The 21,325-nt window shown below is 42.7% G+C and overlaps 2 protein-coding genes across 4 annotated transcripts in view; both read right to left on the minus strand.

Moving 5' to 3' along the window:
* pacs2 (phosphofurin acidic cluster sorting protein 2) overlaps window positions 1–7,826 on the minus strand; it is a 63,012-nt gene extending 55,186 nt beyond the window's left edge. For both annotated transcript variants that reach the window (XM_029461288.1, XM_029461287.1), the window contains exon 1: window positions 7,409–7,826. In XM_029461288.1, the coding sequence (XP_029317148.1) occupies window positions 7,409–7,527 (119 nt within the window). In that variant the 5' untranslated portion in view covers window positions 7,528–7,826. The remainder of the gene's footprint in view (window positions 1–7,408) is intronic.
* Window positions 7,827–14,712: 6,886 nt separating this feature from the next.
* srsf5a (serine and arginine rich splicing factor 5a) lies at window positions 14,713–21,322 on the minus strand. Of its 2 annotated transcripts, none has more exons than XM_029461290.1 (8): window positions 21,140–21,322; window positions 19,608–19,739; window positions 19,445–19,515; window positions 18,922–19,080; window positions 18,503–18,581; window positions 16,103–16,176; window positions 15,920–16,024; window positions 14,713–15,752 (listed from the first exon to the last, which is right to left on the minus strand). In XM_029461290.1, exons 1-8 carry the CDS (start codon window positions 21,305–21,307, stop codon window positions 15,458–15,460), a joined length of 1,083 nt encoding a protein of 360 aa, XP_029317150.1. In that variant the 5' UTR covers window positions 21,308–21,322; the 3' UTR covers window positions 14,713–15,457. The 2 variants fall into 2 exon arrangements, with proteins under 2 accessions (XP_029317150.1, XP_029317151.1); XM_029461291.1 differs by having other exon boundaries at window positions 21,121–21,256.
* Window positions 21,323–21,325: the final 3 nt, after the last annotated feature.

The following is a 21,325-nucleotide window of genomic DNA, read 5'->3' on the forward strand; positions in this document are numbered from 1 at the left end:
GCTGAGCTTCTCACCCTATCTCTAAGGGAGACGCCACCCGTCTGAGAAAACACATTTCGGCCGCTTGTACCCGTGATCTCGTTCTTTCGGTCATGACCCAGCCTTCATGACCATAGGTGAGGGTAGGAACGAAGATCGACCTGGTATATTGAGAGCTTTGCCTTCTGGCTCAGCTCTCTTTTCGTCACAACGGTGCGGTAAAGTGACTGTAATACCGCCCCCGCTGCTCCGATTCTCCGGCCAATCTCTCGCTCCATCGTGCCCTCACTCGCGAACAAGACCCCGAGGTACTTGAACTCCTTCACTTGGGGTAATGGCTCATTCCCTACCCGGAGTAGGCAATCCACCGGTTTCCTGCTGAGAGCCATGGCCTCAGATTTGGAGGTGCTGATCCTCATCCCAACCGCTGCACACTCGGCTGCGAACCGATCCAGTGAGTGTTGAAGGTCACAGACTGATGATGCCATAAGGACCACATCATCTGCAAAGAGCAGCGATGAGATCCTCAGGTCACCGAGCAGCGATGAGATCCTCAGGTCACCGAACTGCAACCCCTCTCCTCCACGACTGCGCCTCGATATCCTATCCATGAAAATCACGAACAGGATTGGTGATAAAGCGCAGCCCTGGCGGAGGCCAACATTCACTGGAAACGAGTCCGACTTACTGCCGAGTATCCGGACACAACTCTCGCTTTGGGCGTACAGGGATTGGATGGCCCTCAGAAGTGACCCCCTCACCCCATACTCCCGCAGCACCTCCCACAGTATCACCCGGGGGACCCGGTCATACTGCCTTCTCTGGATCCACAAAACACATGTAGACCGGATGGGCGTACTCCCAGGCCCCCTCCAGGATCCTTGCAAGAGTAAAGAGTTGGTCTGTTGTTCCACGACCAGGACGGAATCCGCATTGTTCCTCTTCAATCAGAGGTTCGAGGAGCAACAATCATTATTATTAACAATCCCTCCTGCAGGAGTCACATGACATGATAATAACGACATTACAGATTACTTGATGGATTTTCTCTAGTACGTGTGACAGTGAAGATTAAAGGAGCATTTCTGCTAATTAAAGATCATAAAGAAGGTAAAATAGTCCTGCATTCATCATCTTATTTAAGTATTAGCAACGTCTGGAAATAAAAACAGCAGCTTCTGTAAATTCTATTAATAAATAGTTTAAAATAACCGTACTTCATCACAGTTGATCAGTTTCTTCTTTTATTTGCATCACGTGAGGTTTTAAAGTTTTAAACACAAAGAATTTATTCAGAGAGTCGGAGTTTAAAGTCTCGGAAAAAAGTAAAGTGATGTTTGCTCATGACATTTTATTTAGAGTCCAGGCAGCGCAGCTCCAGAGGTGTCACTTTTCTTTTTCCTTTACCTGCCTCGATATATAATCTCATGCACATCTGGCACAAAGCTGCGACAAATGTCTCTCTCGTTGCCTTTCAGCCCGTTAACCTTCTTTAGCTGCAACAACGTGAGGAAGTGAAGCGGCTAAGTGAAGCGGCTGCAGGAAGTGAAGCGGCTAAGTGAAGCGGCTAAGTGAAGCGGCTGCAGGAAGTGAAGCGGCTGCAGGATTTAATTTAAAGTCCAGATTTAAGATTTTTGCCAGAACTTTCTTTTGAAGCCCAAAACATGTTTACATTTTTAAATAAGTAACTAAATGATCCCATTTAACATACTGGAGCTAGAAAGTGTAAAAACTGACATTATCTTCGGATGTCAACGTTCCTACGGTCCTTGAACACATCATGTATGTTCATTCTTCTTACTTATTCTACGTCTCATAACATTTCAACATAAATGAAGCGTTTGCACAGATCCTGTAAACACGTTAAGTTCTGCTGGTCGCAGCGAGAACACATGAAGGTCAGGCTGTTTACAGAGAGGAGGCTGGACCATGAAGCACACATCTCCCCCAACATTAGTAACACTTGTTGGCACTAATATTATAAATAGATTCATTTAGAAAAATACAACTGTTCTACTGCACAAAAGACATTTTGAGTTCTGTCCACAGGACTTTTATATTTAGCAGATGAACGAGGTCAGTGAGGAATGCACGAGGTGTCGCTGCGAGCAGGCGACTGCACATCCTTGATCCGGGGTGAAGTAGAGCTGTTTACGTCTACATGTTATCAGCTGATATCTGGCTGCGACCAGATAAACGATCTCATATTGTTCCTGTCAGGTTTGTTTTTGAGGACATGATGCAGCTTGTTTTCATTCTGCAGAGGCACAAAACCAGCAGGAGCTGAACAGATAATATCAAATCTGTTTCTTAAAATCCAATAATGTCTTAAAATAAGAGCAGAAAACAAAGCAGGCAGGGAGGAGGACAGTCAGCTGGAGGACAGCATTGATCGGCCTGCAGAGTCACAAAGCATCTCAAATGTGTGTGTGTGTGTGTGAGGAACTGACTGCCCTTTCCCATCCTGCCCGGTCTGTCCTCCAGGACGCGCTGCATCAGCAAGATGGAGGATATCTGGATATCTTACATAAGGCTGCGACTTAACACTCAAAGAACACGGCCGAGGCTCCACAAAGTGTCGTCAGATATCAACAACTACTGGATGGATTTGGGAGTTTTTGACGGACATATATGTTCCCCAGAGGACGGATCTCACCGCCTGTGGTGACCCCGTGACCCCCGGAGCCTTTAGCTTTATGCAGTGACAAAACACAGAATAGAGAAAAAGGACCAGAAGTGAGAGAAGTCGATGAAGTTCATATCTCTGACGGAAGACGTGAAACAACAGACAACATGTTTTATATGATCTTTAACTTTATCATCTCTTAATCACCTGTCATTGCAAAGGGAGGGGCTTTAATCACCTGTCATAGCAAAGGGAGGGGCTTTAATCACCTGTCATTACAAAAAGGGAGGGGCTTTAATCACCTGTCATAGCAAAGGGAGGGGCTTTAATCACCTGTCATAGGAGAAGGAGGGGCTTTAGTCACCTGTCATAGAAGGGAGGGGCTTTAATCACCTGTCATTGCAAAGGGAGGGGCTTTAATCACCTGTCATTGCAAAGGGAGGGGCTTTAATCACCTGTCATTACAAAAAGGGAGGGGCTTTAATCACATGTCATAGGAGAGGGAGGGGCTTTAGTCACCTGTCATAGAAAGGGAGGGGCTTTAATCACCTGTCATTGCAAAGGGAGGGGCTTTAGTCACCTGTCATAGTAAAGGGAGGGGCTTTAGTCACCTGTCATAGTAAAGGGAGGGGCTTTAATGACCTGTCATTACAAAAAGGGAGGGGCTTTAATCACCTGTCATAGGAGAGGGAGGGGCTTTAGTCACCTGTCATAGAAAGGGAGGGGCTTTAATCACCTGTCATTGCAAAGGGAGGGGCTTTAATCACCTGTCATTGCAAAGGGAGGGGCTTTAATCACCTGTCATAGGAGAGGGAGGGGCTTTAGTCACCTGTCATAGAAAGGGAGGGGCTTTAATCACCTGTCATAGCAGAGGGAGGGGCTTTAATCACCTGTCATTGCAGAGGGAGGGGCTTTAATCACCTGTCATAGAAAGGGAGGGGCTTTAATCACCTGTCACAGTAAAGGGAGGGGCTTTAATCACCTGTCATTGCAAAGGGAGGGGCTTTAATCACCTGTCATTGCAAAGGGAGGGGCTTTAATCACCTGTCATAGAGGAGGGAGGAGCTTTAATCACCTGTCATTGCAAAGGGAGGGGCTTTAATCACCTGTCATTCCAAAGGGAGGGGTTTTAATCATCTGTCATAGAGGAGGGAGGAGCTTTAATCACCTGTCATTCCAAAGGGAGGGGCTTTAATCACCTGTCATAGAGGAGGGAGGGGCTTTAAGATGCAAATATCTGGGAGTATGTTCGAGTTTAATCAGGAGTTCTTTCCTGCTCAGCGACTGTTTGATGAATGGCGGCCATGTTTTTTGACCAATCTTGCTCATTTACAGTAGACGTGTTCTTGTTCCATTGTGTGTCGAGTCTAACGGTTCGTTTAACGGTTTTTCACATTTTGCAAATTAGCTCAATTATTCCGACATATCTCCGCATTCTATCAGAGTTGAGCAGAACTTGGTGGGAACCTTCAGAATAAAGTGCCGGATGTCTCCACGCAGTTTAACGAGGATTGTGTTGCTGTTTCCTGCTAAGCTCCGCCCCTTATCAAAGACCTTTTGATTGATGTAAAAATAGCGGCGCTGCGGTGGAACCACGACATATGAATCTCCAAGACTTCTGTTACACGTGCCAAATCAGGATGAACGTTAACGACCAGGTGGCCCCTTGACTTTGTCTGAACCTGCGACACGTCAGCACGCTGCCCCCTAAGTGCTGACGGAGTCCAGATTAAACTCCCAAACATTAGCAGAGAAGCTCTGAGTGCAGGAGACGAGATAAAACAATGACAGGCTTTAACTGCCTCTCAATCGTCCTACTCTAAATTCCCGCAGTGTGAGCGTCCCAGGGACAAAGGAGCGAGTGTGTCTCTGCAGCTCAGAGCGACATCTCAGCACTCTCGCCTCCAACAGGCTCAAATATGACGGCCTACTGCGTCCAGCTGCCACTCGAGGGCCGCGTTCAATCCCGCCTCTGTGTCTCTCAGACTGGCCTGTCTCTCGCCGCACTTATCCTCCCGCCGGGGGCCGGTGTGCAGAAATGCAAGCGATGCCCACTTCAGAAATACAGAGAAGAGACACATTCAAAAAAAGGCTGCAGAGACTTGAGCAGGACATGGCCATTTTTAAATCTCACATCTGGATCTGCAGCTAATTAACCTCCAACCCCCCTGAGATTAAAGCCCCTCCCCCTCTATGACAGGTGATTAAAGCCCCTCCCCCTCTGACAGGTGATTAAAGCCCCTCCCCCTCTATGACAGGTGATTAAAGCCCCTCCCTCCCTATGACAGGTGATTAAAGCCCCTCCCCCTCTATGACAGGTGAGTAAAGCCCATCCCCCTCTATGACAGGTGATTAAAGCCCCTCCCCCTCTATGACAGGTGATTAAAGCCCCTCCCCCTCGATGACAGGTGATTAAAGCCCCTCCCCCTCGATGACAGGTGATTAAAGCCCCTCCCCCTCGATGACAGGTGAGTAAAGCCCCTCCCCCTCTATGACAGGTGATTAAAGCCCCTCCCCCTCGATGACAGGTGATTAAAGCCCCTCCCCCTCGATGACAGGTGATTAAAGCCCCTCCCCCTCTATGACAGGTGATTATTAAGCACCTCACGTGTCCTGAAGTGACTCGGGGAAACGTGAGATCACATCTCGAGGCCTCCCAGCGAGGCAGGAAGACATGACGGGATAAATTAAAAGTGTCGGACATTTGTTTTTACTTCAGTGCTACAACAGTGAAGAACTCGAGGGGGGGGGGAACAGCAGGAAGGATAGAGACGCATCCTACAGCACAGGTCACATATAAACTCAACAGAACCAGATTTAACTCTGGATCAGGACACTTTCCAATATCCAGCAACAACTACCCAGAACACGTCTTCTTTCAAAACACACATGAGAGTGTGTGTTTGTAACTGTGTGTGTAGATTTAAACTCACAACAGTGACATTACACAACGCCTCATGTACATTAAACATGAACCAGTGCTTGTGTTGATGTGAGTCATGAAGTGGGCATTGTCTCTGCACGTTTTATACTTAACTAAATTAAACTAAATTAAACTTCTGCACATTTCATCGTCTTCGGTCAAAGTTCTTTTTTTCATTTAAAAAATATATAAATAAATATAATATATAGAAGTGAGGAGAGAGAAGGAAGTGAGGAGAGAGGAGAAGGAAGTGAGGAGAGAGGAGAAGGAAGTGAGGAGACGAGGAGAAGGAAGTGAGGAGACGAGGAGGAGAGGAAGTGAGGAGACGAGGAGAGGAGAAGGAAGTGAGGAGACGAGGAGAGAAGGAAGTGAGGAGACGAGGATAGGAGAAGGAAGTGTGAACAAGCACCACTTGACATCACATTGTGTCTGAAGGGTTAACTCATTATTTAAATTCATATATTGTTTAAAAAATGATGTTTGAAAATGAGAGGCTGACGTCTCCGAGACGCTCGACTTCACGTCCGGTGGACAGGATGACTTCCTGCCATCTGGACGCTGACGGACGGACGGCGGTCGATTCGGAGCTGCTCTTGATTGGCGCCTCTGTGACACTGACACGTTAAATAAAGTCTTTAATACAACCTGCGGCGCTCACGTCTCCGACAGACGAGCGGGGTCACGGGGATTGACCTGCCGCTGGTTTAGTCGCAGAAACCTTTTCACATTCTCGTCCATCACAGCGTTGCTGTTCCTGGAGATAAACGATCTTACTGCAGCTGAAAGCCGCACAATGTAAATCCCACTGAAGGGATTAACTTCAGAGGATGGAGAGACATCGCTTTAAATAAATACTCTCACATTAATTACAGATGTTGTCTCGGACAGGAGCCATCAGACAAGTGGAGGTCTAAAGGTATAATACGCAGCTTTTCCACATTAAAATGGTAAAAGGTGTGAACCAGGTGGACCTGAAGTTGATGATGCAATAATTACCTCATGATACAAATCTGATTATTTATGAGCATCCATCACTGGAAGACGTCAAACTACAGCAACGCTTCCCTGAAGGGGAAATCTGCTTTAATGACCTAAAGCTACTTAGAAAGAAGTAGTTTAAGCTACTTAAAGAAACTATACAAAATATAATATTAAAAAGTTGCAGGTCAGCAAGAAAAAATGTGTTTAAAGGTCATAAATAAAGAAAAAAATAATATATGTAAAGAAAAAGGGAGTAAATTAGAAATAATTTTAAAATATATTATTCTTTTCCTTTTATGGCCCAAAATTATTTGTAGTTTCAGAAATTTACTGCACAACAAAATGTCATAAAAAGTAATTAAACTACCTGAATCACTGTAAATATGAGTGTAGTTGAACTACCAGCTTCTGTAAAATGTAGTAACAATGATGAAATACCTAAAATAATATTTAACTCTCTATATATTATATTTAACTCTATATTACAGGAGAGATGAGGCAACATTCTGAATAGAAATGTCTTTTATGGCACAAGATTGTTTGTGGTTTTAGTTGTAAACTACACACAAAAAGATAAATTATAATTATATTATAATAATACTGTTTAATTACATGTAGTTCACACATCAATCTGCAGAATCAACAGCTTTATAGTCTGTTGAGAAGCCGCACTTTAAAATGCATTTACAACATTAACCCAGTGCATGAGCTGCAGGCCTGCATGAGCCCGCTGCATGAGCCCGCTGCAGGCCTGCCCCCCCCCTGGCTTGATGATATCATGCAGCTAGCTGGCAGAGAGCCTCTGTGCAGCTGTAACGTTAGCTGAGAGGTGACAGCCTGCATGGCGCATTGAAGACGCTTTAAAGTTTGCAGCTCGTGCATGTCGTGCAGCAGCTCACCTGGGGACGCAGTTCGGGGAGGAACCATCGATCTCCCATGTGGCGAACAGGTTCATGGGCACCGGTCTGTTGAGAGCCCCGCTCCCGGGGAAGCTCAGCCGGCCACTTCTCTCCGCCATGGTCCCGGGCTGCTCGGACTGTCCGACACCGAGCAGATGTGTAAGCACCGGATCAGGGTCTCCCGTGTGTCCGTTAAACACGCTCACGTTAGTGCGATGTGAACGCCGGAGGACGAGCTCATTTCTCCGTCCTTGTGGAGCCGGCAGGTCGGTGTGGCGCCGCGGAGGAACTGCAGTGCGAGCGGCGCAGGAGTGAAGCGACCGACCGCTGAGCTTGTTGTGCCAACCACGCTGCTCCGGGGTATGAGGGGCGATTAGTGCCACACAGAGGAGGGGCAGGACGAGCCAGTAACTCCCGTTTCTCACCAGGGACATTTGGATTTCATTGTAATCATCCTTTTAACAAGAGTGCTCCTATAATAAAGTGTGTGTGCAAAACACAGACAGTCACTAAAGTCCCCATTAAAACCTTCACAGCCTAAAGTCCTGCGTTGTGTGTGTGTGTGTGTGTGTGTGTGTGTGTGTGTGTGTGTGTGTGTGTGTATATATATATATATATATATATATATATATATATATATATATATATATATATATATATATATATCTCAGCTTTACTTCTCCAGCTCCGGCTTCAAAGTTGTCATTTCAACTATTTTCCAGCAGATTGAGTCATGTTTGCTTTCTGGGATGAATTCATCTTATTTTCTTGGTTTCCTGCACAAGAAATAAAAATGCATCAAAATCACACGTCACCCAGTGGAGAACAGCCCCCAGTACAGTGGAGAACAGCCCCCAGTACAGTGGAGAACAGCCCCCGAGCATTTAGCATACAGAATTTAACTCCTGCAATATTTCAACACAGTCGCATTATGTAAACAAAGTGCCATCTAAAGGTTAACGTTCTGAAAATAAATGAATATTTGGAAGTTGTGATCAGGACTGATGCTGGATTAACAAATGTACTTGGTAAAAGTGGAAAATAATATTAATATATAATTTTTTATGGGACATTTTTGTCCTCTAAGGTAACAAGTGGGTTTTTTATTTTTTATCTATTATTTTTATTTTAAATCTATTATTTTAAATTATTAATTAATGAATATTATTAATTATAATAATAATAATAATATTAAATACATAAATATGTAAAATGATAATTAAAATGATAATATCAGTATTAATAGTAAAAAAGAGAATAATAATGATAATAATAATAATAATAATAATAATAATATAGTAAATAAATAATTAAGTAAATAAATAAATCTAAATCATTAAAATGATAATATTAGTAATAATAGTAAAAAATAAAATAATAATGATAATAACAATAATAATAATAATAATAATATAGTAAATAAATAATTAAGTAAATAAATAAATCTAAATTCTTAAATTATAATATCAGTAATAATAGTAAAAAATAAAATAATAATGATAATAATAATAATAATAATAATAATAATTATGTAAATAAATAATTATGTAAATAAATAAATCTAAATCCTTAAATTATAATATCAGTAATAATAGTAAAAACAATAATAATAATAATAATAATAATAATAATAATAATAATAAGTAAATAAGTAAGTAAAAAAATGAATTAAAATAATAATAATAATCATAACCATAATTAAATCAAATTAATTAAAATGGAAATATCCAGCTGGGTAAAAACAAGCAACACAAGATGAGACAGAAAAACATATTTCTCTTCATGAGATTTTCTTATGGTGGCACTAACTCCTATCAGCTTCACTGCTCTGTCTTCAGATGGCATTAATCACTCCTCATATTCTTCCAGGAAAACGTCATTGAAGCTCTCTCCAAAAAATGCATTTTGTCACTTCATTGACACAGTTTCCAGAAGCAGACCGTGAACTCCGCCTTTACGTGACACCGTGCAACCTGCACGTGCAGGAGCTTCACCCCTCGTTATGCAACTGATCACCCGATCAACTACACCTGCTGTCAATAACCTTCTAATTATAAATGAGTGCATTGCTATTTATTATAATAATGAATATTGTACACTCATGCACAGCCGTGTATCGTGCAGTGTGATGAGTCTACGAGCCGCTGCTGCCACCACGTGGCCGAGGCTCGAGCACAACTTTATATAATAATATTTGTTCTGTTCCCCATCAATGTCTTCAGGGACTGTGTGATGGACTCGATCCCTTTAAGGATTAACATGAGCAGGTGGATAAGATGATATAATAATCCACGAGGAGCTCGCCTGCATGACAACATGTTAATGAAGGAGTGGAGAGAGTCATACATGTTGTACACACTACAGGTGAACAGAGTCATACATGTTGTACACACTACAGGTGAACAGAGTCATACATGTTGTACACACTACAGGTGAACAGAGTCATACATGTTGTACACACTACAGGTGAACAGTCATACATGTTGTACACACTACAGGTGAACAGAGTCATACATGTTGTACACACTACAGGTGAACAGAGTCATACATGTTGTACACACTACAGGTGAACAGAGTCATACATGTTGTACCACTACAGGTGAACAGGGTCATACATGTTGTACACACTACAGTGAACAGGGTCATACATGTTGTAACACACTACAGGTGAACAGGGTCATACATGTTGTACACACTACAGGTGAACAGGGTCATACATGTTGTACACACTACAGGTGAACAGGGTCATACATGTTGTACACACTACAGGTGAACAGGGTCATACATGTTGTACACACTACAGGTGAACAGGGTCATACATGTTGTACACACTACAGGTGAACAGGGTCATACATGTTGTACACACTACAGGTGAACAGAGTCATACATGTTGTACACACTACAGGTGAACAGAGTCATACATGTTGTACACACTACAGGTGAACAGAGTCATACATGTTGTACACACTACAGGTGAACAGAGTCATACATGTTGTACACACTACAGAGTCTACATGTGTAACAGGTGAACAGAGTCATACATGTTGTACACACTACAGGTGAACAGGGTCATACAGTGGTACACACTACAGGTGAACAGAGTCATACTGTTGTACACACTACAGGTGAACAGGGTCATACATGTTGTACACACTACAGGTGAACAGAGTCATACATGTGTACACACTACAGGTGAACAGAGTCATACATGTTGTACACACTACAGGTGAACAGAGTCATACATGTTGTACACACTACAGGTGAACAGAGTCATACATGTTGTACACACTACAGGTGAACAGAGTCATACATGTTGTACACACTACAGGTGAACAGAGTCATACATGTTGTACACACTACAGGTGAACAGGGTCATACATGTTGTACACACTACAGGTGAACAGGGTCATACATGTTGTACACACTACAGGTGAACAGGGTCATACATGTTGTACACACACAGGTACAGGTGAACAGGGTCATACATGTTGTACACACTACAGGTGAACAGAGTCATACATGTTGTACACACTACAGGTGAACAGGGTCATACATGTTGTACACACTACAGGTGAACAGAGTCATTACATGTTGTACACACTACAGGTGAACAGGGTCATACATGTTGTACACACTACAGGTGAACAGAGTCATACATGTTGTACACACTACAGGTGAACAGGGTCATACATGTTGTACACACTACAGGTGAACAGAGTCATACATGTTGTACACACTACAGGTGAACAGGGTCATACATGTTGTACACACTACAGGTGAACAGAGTCATACATGTTGTACACACTACAGGTGAACAAGTCATACATGTACACACTACAGGTGAACAGGGTCATACATGTTGTACACACTACAGGTGAACAGGGTCATACATGTAACTAACAGATATCATGAAGCTTCCCCACTTCATGACTCACATCAACACAGTTTATATTACAAGTGTTTAATATGTACATGAGGCGTTATGTAATGTAGCTGTGGAGAGTTTACATCTACACACACAGTTACAAACACACACTCTCATGTTCTCATGTTTCCTCTCGTCTTACAGAAGATGTTCTGATGTTTCGTCTCACAGAAGTTGTTCTGATGTTTCCTCTCGTCTGAAGATGTTCTGATGTTTCTTCTCACAGAAGATGTTCTGATGTTTCTTCTCACAGAAGATGTTCTGATGTTTCCTCTCACAGAAGATGTTCTGATGTTTCTTCTCACAGAAGATGTTCTGATGTTTCCTCTCACAGAAGATGTTCTGATGTTTCTTCTCACAGAAGATGTTCTCATGTTTCCTCTCGTCTCACAGAAGATGTTCTGATGTTTCCTCTCGTCTCACAGAAGATGTTCTGATGTTTCTTCTCACAGAAGATGTTCTGTTTCCTCTCGTCTGAAGATGTTCTGATGTTTCCTCTCACAGAAGATGTTCTGATGTTTCCTCTCACAGAAGATGTTCTGATGTTTCCTCTCACAGAAGATGTTCTGATGTTTCTTCTCACAGAAGATGTTCTGATGTTTCCTCTCGTCTCACAGAAGATGTTCTGATGTTTCTTCTCACAGAAGATGTTCTGATGTTTCCTCTCGTCTGAAGATGTTCTGATGTTTCCTCTCACAGAAGATGTTCTGATGTTTCCTCTCACAGAAGATGTTCTGATGTTTCTTCTCACAGAAGATGTTCTGATGTTTCCTCTCACAGAAGATGTTCTGATGTTTCCTCTCACAGATGTTCTGATGTTTCTTCTCACAGAAGATGTTCTGATGTTTCCTCTCGTCTCACAGAAGATGTTCTGATGTTTCTTCTCACAGATGATGTTCTGATGTTTCCTCTCGTCTCACAGAAGATGTTCTGATGTTTCCTCTCGTCTCACAGAAGATGTTCTGATGTTTCTTCTCACAGAAGATGTTCTGATGTTTCATCTCACAGAAGATGTTCTGATGTTTCCTCTCGTCTCACAGAAGATGTTCTGATGTTTCCTCTCACAGAAGATGTTCTGATGTTTCCTCTCACAGATGATGTTCTGATGTTTCCTCTCACAGAAGATGTTCTGATGTTTCTTCTCACAGAAGATGTTCTGATGTTTCTTCTCACAGAAGATGTTCTGATGTTTCCTCTCACAGAAGATGTTCTGATGTTTCCTCTCGTCTCACAGAAGATGTTCTGATGTTTCCTCTCGTCTCACAGAAGATGTTCTGATGTTTCCTCTCACAGAAGATGTTCTGATGTTTCTTCTCACAGAAGATGTTCTGATGTTTCCTCTCACAGAAGATGTTCTGATGTTTCTTCTCACAGATGATGTTCTGATGTTTCCTCTCGTCTCACAGAAGATGTTCTGATGTTTCCTCTCGTCTCACAGAAGATGTTCTGATGTTTCTTCTCACAGAAGATGTTCTGTTTCCTCTCGTCTGAAGATGTTCTGATGTTTCCTCTCACAGAAGATGTTCTGATGTTTCCTCTCACAGAAGATGTTCTGATGTTTCCTCTCACAGAAGATGTTCTGATGTTTCTTCTCACAGAAGATGTTCTGATGTTTCCTCTCGTCTCACAGAAGATGTTCTGATGTTTCTTCTCACAGAAGATGTTCTGATGTTTCCTCTCGTCTGAAGATGTTCTGATGTTTCCTCTCACAGATGATGTTCTGATGTTTCCTCTCACAGAAGATGTTCTGATGTTTCTTCTCACAGAAGATGTTCTGATGTTTCTTCTCACAGAAGATGTTCTGATGTTTCTTCTCACAGAAGATGTTCTGATGTTTCCTCTCACAGATGATGTTCTGATGTTTCCTCTCACAGAAGATGTTCTGATGTTTCTTCTCACAGATGATGTTCTGATGTTTCCTCTCACAGATGATGTTCTGATGTTTCCTCTCACAGAAGATGTTCTGATGTTTCCTCTCGTCTCACAGATGATGTTCTGATGTTTCTTCTCACAGAAGATGTTCTGATGTTTCCTCTCACAGAAGATGTTCTGATGTAAAGATGTCTGATGTTTCTTCTCACAGAAGAGAAGATGTTCTGATGTTTCTTCTCACAGAAGATGTTCTGATGTTTCCTCTCACAGATGATGTTCTGATGTTTCCTCTCACAGAAGATGTTCTGATGTTTCTTCTCACAGAAGATGTTCTGATGTTTCCTCTCACAGATGATGTTCTGATGTTTCCTCTCACAGAAGATGTTCTGATGTTTCTTCTCACAGATGATGTTCTGATGTTTCCTCTCACAGATGATGTTCTGATGTTTCCTCTCACAGAAGATGTTCTGATGTTTCCTCTCGTCTCACAGATGATGTTCTGATGTTTCTTCTCACAGAAGATGTTCTGATGTTTCCTCTCACAGAAGATGTTCTGATGTTTCTTCTCACAGAAGATGTTCTGATGTTTCCTCTCACAGAAGATGTTCTGATGTTTCCTCTCACAGATGTTCTGATGTTTCTTCTCACAGAAGATGTTCTGATGTTTCTTCTCACAGAATGATGTTCTAAGATGTTTCTTCTCACAGAAGATGTTCTGATGTTTCCTCTCACAGAAGATGTTTTGATGTTTCATGATGTGAGGACGAAGCTCTCAGAGCAGGATATTAAAAACACAAAGTAAAATAGTTCAGTTCGTCTTCATATCCTGCCAGTTTTATACTCAAACACGAGTTCTGTTCTGATACACTCGATATCTTTTATTTAGTTTTACAGTTCAGTCGTTAAACTCTAAAGGAGTTACAGAAGTCCAGTTTATCTGTAACTCTCGTTCTGCACCGAGTAGAATATGAAATATCCACAAAGTATGTCGGTCGGGGAGTTAAACGATTACACACGTGATGTTTTTAAATGCTATTAAATAAATCTAAAGTGTTTTAATTATGTGTCAACGTTTTAGTCCTGTGAATATTAATATTCTTATACAGTGTTATTTATATAAACCATTTAACATCTCTAAAGTAAAATGTTTCATGATACGCAACATTATATATAATATATATATATTATATCTATATTATATATATATATAATAAATATATAATAATATATAATAATATATATATAATAATAATATATATATATATATATATAAATATATATATAAAATAATATATATTCCAGAGGACCGACTATATAAAGTTTTAATTGTTTCTATTAAATAAAAAAATCAAATTAAGACTTAATTGACATTAGGAATTACATTTAATAAATCTTTTCTATGCAGATCTGTGACATTAATGAACAGAAGTCTTTTTATTATAAGACATTTTAACAGCCAGGTGTTTGTATTTGAACATGTGTGCTGTAATAAGTGCAGAACAACAGATTAACAGTTTGTGAAAGCTTTATTCGGTTCAACAGAGACTTTAATACGTACGAGTCTCTCGACCCACATTCACAAAATATTAAAAAAGAAAAGTCACTTCTTTCTGGACATTACTAAAAAAATTAAATGACAATATGCAGTGAGTGTTTTATTAGTATCAAATTAATAAACGTATGTAGAGACATGTCTTCCTGCAGAAACCCCACAGGCCGAGGCTGCACGTAAAACTAAATAAAAAGAACACGAGACGTCGAGGTCCCGATTCAGCAGTGTCGAACGAAACGAATGCCAGATTCCAACACCATTACACAAGAAAGCTGAAATAAACCACCACATTTCAGGGCAGTGAATGCAACACGTGTAAGAATCACAGTTTCACAGCGATGCCAGGAGCTCACGTTACAAACAAAAACACACATCTGGGAATGAACACCATTCCCTCCTAACCTTGAACTGCTGTGAACACTCGGGCAAAGCACAGGGAGTGGATGGAATCATAACATGGCCGCCGCTGATCAAAAACGTTTCCTGTCGCTCAGTATTTCATCAAAATATGAAGGGCGTTTTAAAGAGGGGGGAAAATAATGAAGTAATAGGAATACAAAAATGTTTCCTGTGGAAGTAAATCCAAACTAACAAAAACAAAGAGCCAATGATTAAAAATTAAAAATAAATCACATGCACCATACGGGCCTGTGGCGAGCAACCATCAGTCTATTACGGCCGACGAGGTGAATCTCAGTGTTTACTGTCTGCAGAGGCGGAGCGGGAACGTGAGCGGGAGCGAGAACGGGAGCGAGAACGAGAGCGGGACTGTTTGTTCTGAGCGGGGGCGGGGGGAACGGGAGCGAGACCTGGAGCGGGACTTGGAGCGAGACTTGGACCTGGAGGGGGATCTGCCCGAGGCCCGGCCACCGCCCGACGTCTTCTTCTCGGGGGTGCGGCTCATCGACCTGGAGCGGCTCCTGGAGCGGTTGCGGCTCCTGGAGCGACTCTTTGAGCGCGAGTAGCTGCGGGAGCGAGAGCGGCTCTTGCTGTGACTGTTGGAAGAGAAAAGTTGGTTTTAACATTCATCCTGTGGAAGTGTGAAGAAGCGTTTAACGGTTCACTCGCTGCGCTCAACTGTAATCCGAGTACTTCACCCAGGAAGTTAAAGAGCAACAGTAAATAAAGTCTCTTAATATTAACAAGACAGTTAAACACTGACCTTCTGCTGTCCTCAAAGATCTTAAGCTTGCGTCCGTTCAGCTCGGACCCGTCGAGCTTGGAGATGGCGTTCTTCAGGTCACTGCGTGATGCAAACTCAACCACTCTGAGAAGCAGAAACATCGATTAGGACCAAACGCCGACGAAGAGTCGAGACGTTTCGACAGACGGAAGAGAAACTCACCCTTCATTTTTGTTGGGCCTGTGAGCGTCCACAAACGTAACTTCACCTGCTTTTCTCATCAGGTCTTTCAGGTCCTGTTTCAAAGCATAACGCAGGATTAGTGAGACAGAACTAAACACACGCTGGCAGTGAGAGCCTTTTCAGACCTGCAGGGAGAGAAATGAGCAGGCAGCAAGAAACCAGCACACACTGAAACTTTGGGTTATCTAATGCTTTGACTTTTGTCACTCTGATAAGTTCCCATTCCAGTGGAGGGCATGTAAACAAAAGAGCCACTGAATGCTTTGTGTGCAGGACAAGTGTCGCCTTTACTCAAACTGTTTAAAGCCCCATTAATTGGCTCCATGAATTTGCATCAGCAGAGAAACAAATTCAACTCCATAGTGAGACGCCTGACAGGTAACAGCACTGGGGGGGGGGGGGGTCTAATGTAGTAAAACTTGATGCATTTTTTTGCGTACAAGTTAATATTAGATCTTGTGTCTGAGTATGTGAGATGAACCTGTGTTGGTGGTCGGATGACAGTAGTGCTCTGGTTAAGTGGTAGGGCTGTACCGAAGGGCTTTCTGAAACGTTCACATTCAAATATCTAATAAAATAAACTTCACGTCTGTAACTCGCCAGTTTCGTCTGCATAAGTACGTGAAGGTCGATTACTGCAGTTATTCTGGGAGTTATTGATAACTCACTCGATCGTTTCCCTGAACTCACCTGAGCCGCAGGACATCACTACTACGCAGACACGACAGGAAACTGATTCTACAGATATGATAAAGTGCATCTGAAACGAGGGATGTCAAGATACCAGGAAGTGCGTAGTCGATACCAACACTAGTGAAATCCCACGATTCTCGACACCCAATTTTACACCACGTTAAACAAAACAAACATTTCCTCCTGTTTAATATGACAATGCACCCCGAGTACCGCACTATTTCAGAATTTTCGCATCGACTTAGAGTCGCAGTATCGGTTCTCCTGACATCCCGCGTGTAACCGGCGTTAAACCGAATCCATGCAAAACAAAAGGAGGAAGGAAGAAAAGAAAACTGCGCCGCATTCGAACGTTGATTTAGATTTTCAACGTACGAATAAAGCTCCGCAGATTCAAACTATTCGGTACAGCCCTAGTAAGTGGACAACATTTTGTTCATGTGATAAACTAACTGTTGGCTCAGAAGTCCTAAAGTGTTTACATAGTAACTGCCTCCTCCCCATTACCACCCGACCCTGAACAAACCCAATCACATGAGTTTATGCTACTTACCGCTCCATACCCAGGAAGATATTAGCATAGAGCCACTTGTCCAAATAGCAAATGGGAACCAATGCAGTGTTAAGCCCTTGAGAAACGACCTCGGCCTTGACCCAGCATCCAGCCTCCACAAGTAAGGAACCACCAGAGAGCAAGTAGGGGGAGGGGTGTGTGCCCGACTCAACACCCCCCCCAGCTCCATCAGCAACAGAAAAAGACCCAAACGGGAGAGTGTAGGGACCGTGGATTTGAGGGGGGTTACAGCAGTCGGGGGTGCCAGCCCACAGAACCTCCAGACTGTGGCCTCCAGACTACGGACCTCCTAAGGCTACCGTATCCTGCGCTAGACCACTTTCACCCGCTACGGGGCCCAGCCAAGACTTTAGACCGGCGGCAACTGCGTGTAAGGAGAGGCACCAAATGGACACTATTCAGAAAAACAACCAGGAGAGGGCGCTACACACTTGTGACACCTCCGTGGAGGGTGTGCATTCACCTCTGATATAAAAAGGAAACCATATCAGAGAAGCTGTTAAAAAAACAGTTTAATGTTTTTGGTATCAGCTCTAACGTGCTGCTGTCTGGGACAAAAGTAGGTGCAGGTAAAGTAAAAAAATCAAAATCAAAAACACCCAAGGGGCTTTCTATTGGACGAGTAATTTAGTTTTGTTATCTGACTAGGCATGGGACGATATGAAAATGTAATTTCACGATTATCCTGAAGTAAATAAAACTTCATCCTGATACTCATCGAAATCTGCTGAAAAGTCTTAAATGGCATTAAAAACATGAAACTACAAAAAGATGCATTGGTGTTGCGTCAGTGTGTGAAGAACAATCAGAAATAAAAAAGGGAAAACTAAATTTAAATAACGTTTGTTCCTGCAGGATGGTGTAATACGCTTCTCCTCGTGTGAGGACAGATTCTCCCGATAAATTAAATTCACCTTTTGCGAGCGGTTTCATTTATTTAAACTCCTCTATCGTCCCATCCCTACCGCTGACTACAGATTGACCCGGCCTGATCAAATGAATGCTGCTTTGTTTAAACAAAAAAAACAAACATGTCATAACAGGGTGATATTTACAGATTGTTTTAAAAGCTTGTGTTATAGGATACATAGGGAGGTTTAGTCATCGCTTACCTGCCAGCTGATTCGTGACGAGAGGTTCTCCACAATGAGTCTGTGGTCCGTCCGCACAGGAGGGCCATACCTGTCCAGTCAACACAAACCAACACAACAAGCCTTTAATACGACTTCTTGGGACGTGTGACGAGACGACAGTTTCTCTGCTGGACTTACTGAGGCAATATTAGAATTCACAGGTGAACACATGGAAATGTTATCGGACTTAAAGCTGCTCAAGTATCAACACATGACAACTCAGCGAGCGCTGTCCCGGCTGTTTACTGAGCTTTACTTCGTCAGTTCTAGTACGACTATGTAAGACTTTATAACGCACCTGAAGACTTCCGATTTTAACTCTTCTGTGGATCTAAGAAGCTTTAACTTACTCGTCGGCTCATTACGGTTTGAGGAAACAATTTTTAAAGCAAATTTACCTGGAACCACTGCTGCGAGATTGGCGATAGCCTCCGCCGCCGCCACTGCTGCTTCCTCCGCCACCACCACCTCCACCGCCGCCTCCTCCGCCGAAACGTCCCATTCCTCCCGGGCCGCCACCTCTTCCTCTTCTAGAGCGAGCGTGCTCGATGGTGACCCTGAAGAGAAGAGACATTCTTAGGATAACAAACTAAATGTTTGCAATACGTCTATGAAGCACCAGCTCCGGGTGATGACCTGTAATGAGTCCGTCGCACCCTGAACAGTGTAGTCATGACTACGTTATGTCTTTGTTTGAAACATCTATATCTGGAAGGTTTGCTGCAAAACCCGTCAGACTGAGGTGCATTTAGAAACCTGTAGTGAACTTGTATTTATACCGATTGTGCCCGCCTGTCCTCACACAATGAAGACAGTCACGCTGTGTGACACCAACATTAGTGTGTAGTCGGACGCTTCCTTCAGGCTACAGACAACATCGAGTGAGTGTGAACATGTAAAATGCCTCGATGGGATTCTTACCTTTCGCTGCACAATTCTTTGCCATTCAACTCGTACACGGCATCATCTGCATCTCGGTGGTCGTCAAATTCCTGAGGAGATAAAAACAAATGAAAGGTTATTTTCTAAAACACGAACGACGGGATCAAGAGTTCAAACGCTCACAACGTGCTGCGTCACTCACCACGAAGCCAAATCCATTCTTCAGGTTGATTTCTCGAATCCGCCCGTATCCCTTGAAAAACTTCTCCACGTCCCTCTCACGGGCGTGCGGGCTCAAACGGCCGATAAAAACACGACACCCACTCATTGTCATCTGTTGAAGGGCACAAGATCAGGTAGATATTAAACCAGGGCAGGAGAAGTGGAGTAAAAGCAGCTTGACGTGAAAGTTTAGTACGTTGACGGAGCTAAGACCAAAGTTAATTATAGACTTGAACAGATATATTACAGATGACAGACTTTTAAATCCCCTCTCACCTGGCTGAAGATTAATCATTTGCATCTAGAACGATCTATTCATGAAACCTTGTGAAACCTTTGTTTAGTTATTCAGTGTCACATAAAGCCAGGTGTCTGAAAACCACTCAGGTGAAACTGCAGAAAAGCTCTGGTCCAACCAGTTTCACCTTTAGTCTTAACCCCCCCCCCCCCCTCATTTATACCAGCCTGGAAAATTAACTCAAGCTACCAACAAGATTACCATTATGGATTGTTTAGCAAATCTACTCCTCCCTTGCATACACCAGCATTTGGCAGGTAAATGGTAATGTGTTGACTGATTAACTGTTAACTTAGTAAACAATGCAAAAACCCTTCAATTGTTTATATCTACAGATTATACGGTTAAACTTTGCATGGGGGGCTTTAAATGTAACACCAAGGTTCATTCTTGCTATTGTTCTGTGATTTGTCTCGCTTCTACTGTTGTCTTCCCTGCTTGATATAAACGACATTAACACGTGTGTGAAGCTGAGCTTGTTATGTTATAAACACGTGGGACTTCTTATTCTGAATAAATTACATATTATAGAATGTGCCAAAAGATTAAATATAGTATAAGTTACCAGATCTCAACACTTTAGACCGATCAGAACATATTCTGGCATTTTTCCTTCATATCATCTGAATTTGGTTTTTGAGCACAGCTGGGGGGTTAAAAAGCCCACAATGCATTTCAACAGCTGCACAAGAACCAGCAATGCAATTATTAAAAATGACGATTAAGATTCTCTCTGAAACTGTATAACGCGACGTTAAAGTCGTTAATTTACTAGTATTTTTAATACGTCTGTTAGCCAACCAAACACTCACGAGCCGCGTTATCTCGGGGGGGGGGGGGGGCATCATCACACGGGCCCAGCGTCCTGCTCCAGTCCCGCACTGCGAGGACACACTGCGATACCGCCGCTATGTTCACGTTTATCAATTGCACCTTAAAATATTGCATTGTTGCAAATAAGAAATATAAGGAGGTAAAAACTACTCAATGTCGTCTTAGATTAGCGGTTTCATACTAAGCTAAAGCAGGCCATCTTTGCCTCGCCTAATCACGGGTGTTAGCTCGCCTCGAGGTCGACTTCGGTTAGCTTAGCGAGCTAGCTACCTACCGTTAGCTGCGAAGACATAATTCAACATTCAGAACAAATGAACCGCAGGGTTAGCTGCACAAAGAAATGATTATATTAGTTACCCACAATTAACTCAGATTCTCACCGAGTATATTCTCAGAGCGGCTCCGGGTCTGCTGTACACGTCGCTGGTAAAATGGAACTTTAACTGAGCCGTCTCAGCTCTGCTCGACTTTATCAAAATGGCGAGCGGTCCAAAGAGCAGGGAACCGGAAATGCTGCCTTCACGTTGCCAGTTTAGGGGGTTGGTCATTTACTGCCGCGGCTAATC

This window comes from Cottoperca gobio, chromosome 22 (genome assembly GCF_900634415.1).
Source record: "Cottoperca gobio chromosome 22, fCotGob3.1, whole genome shotgun sequence".
Taxonomy (NCBI): domain Eukaryota; kingdom Metazoa; phylum Chordata; class Actinopteri; order Perciformes; family Bovichtidae; genus Cottoperca; species Cottoperca gobio.

Bases quoted from the DNA above. Each gene is read 5' to 3' on its own strand.
- srsf5a (XM_029461290.1), bottom strand. From the start codon at position 21,307: ATGACCAACCCCCTAAACTGGCAACGTGAAGGCAGCATTTCCGGTTCC. The intron at 19,740-21,139 runs GTGAGAATCTGA...GCCCTTCAACAG, and splicing joins CCGCTCTGAGAATATACTCG to ATGACAATGAGTGGGTGTCG. The intron at 19,516-19,607 runs GTGAGTGACGCA...TTATCTCCTCAG, and splicing joins AGAATGGATTTGGCTTCGTG to GAATTTGACGACCACCGAGA.